This window comes from Pinus tabuliformis, chromosome 5_2, assembly GCF_031772625.1.
Source record: "Pinus tabuliformis cultivar Carrire ecotype Pingquan chromosome 5_2, CPIR1, whole genome shotgun sequence".
Classification (NCBI taxonomy): domain Eukaryota; kingdom Viridiplantae; phylum Streptophyta; class Pinopsida; order Pinales; family Pinaceae; genus Pinus; species Pinus tabuliformis.
Window position 1 is genome coordinate 1,082,283,158 of NC_142306.1, and position 7,828 is coordinate 1,082,290,985.

Genomic DNA, 7,828 nt, shown 5'->3' on the forward strand with positions numbered 1-7,828 from the left:
CCATTACATTTTTTTACACGCACTATATGGTCTACCCTATCCTCTGAGATGGACAGAGGTTCTTTGTGAAGACACACCAAATACAACCGAGTGATTTATGGCACAATGATTAAATAATGATAAGCCAACAAAATATGTACTATTAAACATAAGATATGCTCACTCAAGGGAAAGATTACTAGCCGAGGATTTATACTCCAAACACCTAATTGGAAGTTGGTTTATGTGGCCTCAAACCAAATGCACTTGGACTCATATTTTTTCCTTGACTAACCAGGGGAATGCCCGAATGCTTTTCCCCTCTGTGAGGGCTATGTGTCTGTCTGATCTCACTTATACGGGGGCTATATATTTGTTTAGCTTCTGCAACTTGGGGACTTAATGCAGACTCAGATCCATGAATTGGTGTGCAATCACTCAAGCTAGTTATCCGTGGACTATATGTGTGTTTGACCTCACCGCGACTTCATGTAATCATCTCATCCAAAACTTCGCCATCATTTGCACCTGTTCCCATGCTTCCTAGTCCAAACCCCTGAATTCCAGCTTCCTGCAATCAATATATGTTACAGTTCAATTTATTATTGTTCATGTTGCGGGGCTTATGAAATAGAATTGAGTAATATTTTTAAAATTTGTTTGATATGTGTCTTGCACTCACTGTTATATTGCATGGCATTCCAGGGGCTTCTTCATACTCTGCTGCATCCAATTCTTGAAGATGTGCTCCTTTGAAAAACTTGGGAAGGATATACTGCCTCGCTGGGACTAACAAGTTACAACATGATTAGTAGTGGGAAGAGAACACCATCTATAGGCACCCATGTGATACCAAAACATGCCAACAAATAACATGTCTGGAAAATGGTGAAAGTGGCAATTGTCTTGAAAGGCACCGTTTCAAGAAATGTAGCATGATACTCCTAAAGTTCTCTGTAACCATCAGTTCAACATTGATCAGCTTTGAAAACTATATTACAAGCATTAAATTCAATCACATTATAGTTTGAATAAAGTTCATACTTGTATCTACGGCTTGGAGCAGTGAAAAGAAACAATAGCCTTTCCCAAAATTGATTTCCTGGCAAACTCTCTATGGCCATGAAGGCAAAGTAACCCCAAAGCACAGAAGTTGGGATCTTTCTAATGATAGGCATTACTGCAAGGCAGCCAACCACCATCAGAGATTGCAACAAATTAATCAATTGCTGTTCTTTGACCTCAACAAGAAGCAGGTCATCCACGTCCTTGTCAACATTAAAAATTGATTCATCAACTGGGGTATCCATATTCCCAGTACTTGCGGCCAACTGAATTGTGGACTCTTTCAATTCCTTAAGTGCCTGCATAAATGGTTGGGACATGACAAGACAAATAAATAAAGGGAGAGGAAAATTAGATAAAATGAAACACCCAAACTCAAAAATAAGACCATTACCAAGGCAGGTGGAGGCTGATAAACCATTGGGGTCTGCATTTGCTCATAGGCTTCTTGCATGTTTCTGTATAATTGCCCTAAGGTTGAATTTTTCTGCATACTTTTCCAGATTGTTGTCACTAACTTGCTAAGCACCAACTGTAACAAAAGTACTTGTAAGTTACTCGTCTATAAAATGTCTGAATTGTGTCTTTTCCCTGAGAAGCTGCAATTGATAATTCCAATATATTAGTACCTGATGTTTGAGGGTAGCTAAGCCTTTCATGTGCATTGGAGATTCAGGAATAACACCATTTGAAGGAGGTATGCCAACAATACCACATAAAATAGTCTGTCACAATAAAAGGAAAATTTATGAATCCACTAGAGATTTTTTATGGAGGTGAAAACAAAGAATGAAGAGTTAGATCAAGATGTCTTCAGGAGAGCAAAAGCTCTTCCAGAATAGGGTAGCCAGTGATAGTTGAACCTAAACATGAACCCTGACAAAAATTACAACATAGTTCTAAATAATATATATTTACTGTGGTAATGGGCCTTGACACAATCTCTGCAATAATGGCCCTGCTTGATACAACATCATTTTTCAAGGGTTTTTTGTGAAGTTTCCTTTAAAATTTTCTATGCAGACTTCTTCCCTTTCTTCTTAGTGATTTCAGTGTAAGTGCTCGGTATACACTCTTTTAAGTGAATCTGTTCCAGCAATGTTCTTTCTGCAGTAACATTCCACCAAGAAAGTTAGCCACTTTATCAGTGGCATTCACACTGGTCACAAATGGCTGAAACATTTTTTTCAACCATTGGAACAGTGGCACTACGAACTTTAGGATCAATTCTATCATCAACTGCTCCAAATTGATCTTGCACATCCTGAATACGTATCGTATAAACAGTGATATACACAACCAATCATTTAAAATGCATACAATCATTTCCTAGAATAGAGAATCCTTGTTCTGTTAGAGAATCCTAGTCCAAATCTTACAAGAACTAATCAAACTTCTAATTTGAGGACCAATATGATCTGCAATAGTAAAACTTATAATGTACTGCACATCTTCATTGTGCGCCAAAAGCTTTACTAATTCTTTAGCAACAGTGCAATTTGTCTTCTTACCCTCCACAAGTCTTAACAATCAATTCTTCAATTATATGTTTAGCACCCTTCACTTGAAGATAGGATAATTCTTCCCATCAAGCTTAACGTTGGGTAGAGGGATGCTTTAAAATTAAGATGAAGCTATCCTCCCCCTTGCTCAACAATTCTCTACAGATCTCAGAACAGAACCAAAGGTAATCTCAGGAACAACGTACTATACTACTATGACAAAGAACCACAATTCTGAAAGAAACATCAGTTTGGTTAGGATCTTCAAACAACTACCAAGGAATCAAGTAAATGCTGCTCTGCAATTCCAAGACTTCAAGTATCCAGATGCATTGCATTGCTCTATGGCACATCAATGCAATTAAAGGTAAGCCTTCTAATGGTAAGGCTTACAATATTAGGCAGAGTAATTAACCCCTTAAACTTCATGTTCCACAATCTGGGTAGACTAGGGTATGAGGGACTACAAAGCCCTTAACAAAAAAAGGAGGATACCTGCATGTTTACTGTTAATGCCTCACTAGGCAGAGTAATTAACAAAATGCCTCACTAGACAGAGTAATTAACCCCTTAAACTACATGTTCCACAATCTGGGTAGACTAGGGTATGAGGGACTACAAAGCCCTTAACAAAAAAAGGAGGATACCTGCATGTTTACTGTTTGATCCAAACACTTTAACATAAAACAAAGGATATAAAAACTTCTGCATGCATTCCTTCAATGGACAGAGTTAACATGGCAGTGATTCAGGAAAAATTGGAAAAGGTGCTTTACACAGTTGAGTGCTAGTAAGGGTAGCTCTACTTGTCAGGAATATCAAGAACCAAGTAGCTCACTGTAAGAAAATGGTTAATGCTAAGGATGGTCCACCAACAGTGTTGTTCAACTAAATGAAGAGTTGAACTGTAGGCCGCTGCTTACAAGTTTGGAGGACCTTGGAAATGGTGTTCTTCCCAAGAGTTGAATCTCGAACAAGTGGCACCAGCCTACATGGTCCTTGACTTCAATCTGTGCATAATGTCTGGCACTTTGATCTACAGAAATGGCATAGAGGTGGTATATAATGTAATTGTGTCCTTCAGAACATAGATTGGTTGTCATCAATGTGCCACCGCAATGGCCAACTGGTCAGGAAGAATACACAGCCCCTCTTATATTGCAGAAACCCTGTTACGGGTTAACAAGAAGAAAGAAAAAACCAAAAAAAGAAGATCAAAAATCCAACTTTAGCCTGAACAAAAATGTGGCCATGCAAAATAAAGAGGGCCTAGTGCAATACTTGCACCACTCTGAGAAATGAATTGGATCTTTTTAAAGGTAATTGCTGGTTTAGCCATTACCTTTAAAAACTAACCAAGGGAAAACATTTACAGAAGTTCTAATATTGTAAGCCTTACCCTTTCATTTCTATGCAATTAATTAACCTTGAGCATGGAACATAATTCTTCTTAATCTCCATGATATTCAAGAATCAAACTCCAATGGCAGCATTGGCTTCAACACGTCTTCCTTTTATCCCTTCAAAGCTGCCATGGGTCATGATGGCTTGATCAATGATCGCATGCTCTTAAGACCATACACACCCTAATACCAATTGAAAGAAATAAATAATTATCTAGAAACGAGAAGAAGAAAGAAAGTGGTGTAAAAGGCCCAAAATCAAATCGAGCAAGTGCCCTTGATTATATAGGATATTAATCATAGCCACCTTATAATAGTCAACCCTAACATGTGACCAAGTTCATAATACATAGGATAAAAACTGTATTACAAGATACACATGAAGATGTTCAAGGACTTAAGATTAGGAGTCATGACTAAGCCAAAAGGTTGACATTTATAGGCTTCCATCCTCCCAAACTAAGGCTTGGTCTCTTTTAGGGTTTAGAGAGGGTAAGTTATAGTTTATTTGATTCACCTCCCAATTTGGGAATCTCCCTAAGGTTTTCCTAGACACTTTAGGACCTCTTTGACCCTAGCACTCTCTCTAGAGAGCTCTCCAAACCCTAGTTGCTCCTATTCTAGAGTGATAATGATGTTCTAATATGATCTTTCTTTGGCTCACAAGTACAAATTTGCCTTGGGACCTCTTTCTCCAATGCATAGATCCACTTGCCACTTCCCGTCTCCTCATTTCCTTATAGTATGCATTTGTTGTTAGGGGCTTGGACCATGTCAACCACACCACATGGTATCTCCTCATGCAAAGGGCTTTCCTTCAAATATGTAGCCTCAAACAAAGTGTCCTTGCCCCAAATATATCAAAGGTGAAACACACCTCCAAATATGCATAATATGCCTTGAATAATACATAAAAACCTCATAAAGGAGCTTTAACATCCTTTAATGTAGAATGTGTCTCGAGCAAAGTGCCCTTGCCCCAGATATCTAAAAATTGAAAGACACCTCCAAATATGTGGAATATGCCACAAATAATATGTAACACCCTGTAAAGGTGATTTAGAATACTTTAATAGCCTTCATGCAGAAGACATCCCTATTCAAAGGGGTGGTTACCAAAATGTTCCTCTTTTCACCCTTGAAGTAGAACATTTCTCATCAAGTGTCATCCTTTTAACCATACAAGAGCTTCTACCACCACATGGCATCATTCAAGTAAGGGTTTTCATCCTCTAGCCTCTTTCCTTTCCACCTATCATGCTCTAGGCATCGTCCTAGATAGGGTGTGTTACTCTCCCTACCATTTTTCATACTTTGGACCTCCAATGTGCAAGGGGATTCCTCCTTTTGGTTGTTTATGACCCCCCTTACCATAAATCATGTTCTAGGCTCCTAATGTGATAGGAGGCTCCTATTCTAGGGCTCCCTTCCTCATATTATTCACCAATGGGATCCAGAGCCTTAGCTTGAACATAGGAACAAGGCTCTCCCTCAGTGATGCAACAAAAGGTAATGTAATCATAACCCTAGTTCAAATATGTGTCAAGTGTGCCCAAGTGAAACTTCATGGTGAGATGTAATTTCAAAAAAACCCAAGAGTCTCTTGCATCCTACAACTACCCTTGAACTCCATGAGTCTTCTCCTGTGCTCAGTGTGAAAGAAAAACCCATGAAAAATCTACATGACCCATACATTTTCAAAGGCAACAAACTATATAAGAGTGTAGAGAGATGTTATTATAAAACAATATCACCCCTAAATGGAAATACAATGTCACAAACTAGTGAAGGTGGAATCCAACAAGATTTTGGTGAAAATATCTACAAGTTGATCAATTGAAGGAACAAAATATCTACAAACTTCCTCCTGTATCTTTCCAAAACAGATCTCTGTCAAATATAAAATATCTCAAAGATTTCAGCTAAACAAACCTTGCTTTGGATTTTGTTAGATCAGCGAGAGCTTTGTGATGTTGTAAAACAAATACCACATCTTTGTGATGTTGTGATTTTGTTACATTCATGCATGCCCTCCCCTCGATGGGTAACTGTGCCTTCCTAATTGAAGACAATACATTCATACATGTGCTTCATCCAGTGATCCTACTAAACTATTGCGCCTCCATTAGAGGATATCTTATGTGCCCTCTACTAAAGATCGACTTTCATCTGTACAAGCTAGAATGTATTTGTTGAAGGATGATGTTGTTGTCGAAGGAGAACAACTACTGAGAAATAGGTAAAATCTAAGACTACCTCCACTCTTGTATCAAATAAAAGTAAAATTGTTGTCAAATTAAGCAATATTGTTAAGCAATTTTCTCTTTGTATATTCAGCAAGCCAAAAATGAAAAATATTATATCATATGTGGGTACATGGAGCAGTTAGAAATCAGTCTACTGTCATAGACTGAAATGGAGTACAACCCTTTTACAAGGCCTATGGTACCAAGTGCAACATATAATCTTCTTCTGGAAAAAAACTAAAAGAGCTTTATTTCACTTTGAATTTCAAATGCTTGTTAAATGATCAAGTGGTAGTTGCAAAGAACAAATCAAACTGGGTGATATCAAAACAAAATAATTTAGTATTTCCAAGACAAAATAACATTACTGATGTATCTTTGGATTCCATGAAAACAAAGCAATTTGATGTATTGAAATGATATTAGGAGATTAGTAAAGAGGATCAAATTAAGTGATGTTATGGCCATACCATTGTATCCATTTACGCTTCGAGCGAAGAGACTCAGCAACACCAAGAACATTGAGTGCCCTCCAAGAAAATGTAGTCCTTGTGGTTTGTAGAGAGTCTTCACACTCTAACATCGGGCTCTTCAAACCATCTCTGCACAAGGTCATTACAAATGTAAAAAATCAGCAAGACACAAATTTGGTAGTAAATATGACCAAAAGAAGAACTAGTGCAAACAATTTTCACAATCCTGTTTTTGAAACCAACATTATAATCTCCTTAGCATTATGATCAGCTGTCAGTGTTCTTCCCAAGTCAGCAAACTCAGCTCCGCCTTGAAAAAGTGTAATTGCATAAAAGGAATGTCGGTCTCATGCCAATAGGTCTCCTAAGATGAATGCGCAGGAACCTAGTACATAGACCATTTTTCTCTTCGCTTAGCTACCTAGGGCTTATTTCCCTTTCCAAATATCAATAATTCTTTTCCAAGAAAACATAAAATAAGAATAATATTTTACTATATTCTAAAAGGTGAAGATGTTGAAATCATGCCACAAAGTGAAAGGAAATCAAATATCTTTCCTCAAACCACCAAATATATAAAGAAAACAACAATAATTATAAAAATAAAACTAGATCTGTCGATCTATGCATGAAATGAGTCAAGCGACTAAAAAAATATGACCAAAATAAACCAAAAATTTCAAACTTGACAAAATCCTCTAAACAAGCAGCAAACAAACTGCTAAAATTTTCTAAGATATTATAGCTAGACATCAACGCAATTTCATGTACTTGAATAAGCCCATTGTTGCTTAGCGTTAGACTTCTTAAATTAGTTATTTATCATTTAATACTAGGACACTGTCTATGTGAAAAGAAATAGGTCCCAGCTTCATCAAATCTGACTTCATTTCAAATCAAAGATCAAATCCAAAGGACACTAACTCGTTACTCTTGGATGGTACTAATGTTAAATACACAAAATAACAAAAAATAAAGATATGATAAAAAAGTAGACCTGCAAGATTATATTGGTCGAGTGTGACAGGGACACAAATAACTGAGACTAGAGAGATTTATAGAAGGCAGTAGTTACTATTGTGTGATTAGTGGTATGGTGGAGAGACCTACCAAGAAGGGATGTTGGTCTCGGAAAAGTATAGTAGGGAGATCCATAGAGC

The 7,828-nt window shown here is 37.3% G+C and overlaps 1 protein-coding gene across 4 annotated transcripts; it reads right to left on the reverse strand.

Moving 5' to 3' along the window:
• Window positions 1-607: 607 nt before the first annotated feature.
• LOC149163014 (putative boron transporter 2) lies at window positions 608-7,033 on the reverse strand. Of its 4 annotated transcripts, none has more exons than XM_089435878.1 (6): window positions 6,912-7,033; window positions 6,666-6,797; window positions 1,674-1,769; window positions 1,439-1,576; window positions 1,024-1,343; window positions 608-768 (listed from the first exon to the last, which is right to left on the reverse strand). In XM_089435878.1, the coding sequence occupies exons 2-6, from the start codon at window positions 6,675-6,677 to the stop codon at window positions 693-695; spliced, it is 642 nt and encodes a 213-aa protein (XP_089292004.1). In that variant the 5' UTR covers window positions 6,678-6,797; window positions 6,912-7,033; the 3' UTR covers window positions 608-692. The 4 variants fall into 4 exon arrangements, with proteins under 4 accessions (XP_089292004.1, XP_089292005.1, XP_089292006.1 ...); XM_089435879.1 differs by having other exon boundaries at window positions 644-933; XM_089435880.1 differs by lacking the exons at window positions 6,666-6,797; window positions 6,912-7,033 and adding an exon at window positions 1,963-2,787 and having other exon boundaries at window positions 644-1,343.
• Window positions 7,034-7,828: the final 795 nt, after the last annotated feature.

What these genes read in the sequence shown, in the direction of transcription:
- LOC149163014 (XM_089435878.1), bottom strand. An exon ending in TAGCTACCCTCAAACATCAG is followed by an intron (nt 1,577 to 1,673) that starts GTACTAATATAT and finishes CTTTTGTTACAG; the next exon opens with TTGGTGCTTAGCAAGTTAGT. An exon ending in ATCAGCCTCCACCTGCCTTG is followed by an intron (nt 1,344 to 1,438) that starts GTAATGGTCTTA and finishes CCATTTATGCAG; the next exon opens with GCACTTAAGGAATTGAAAGA.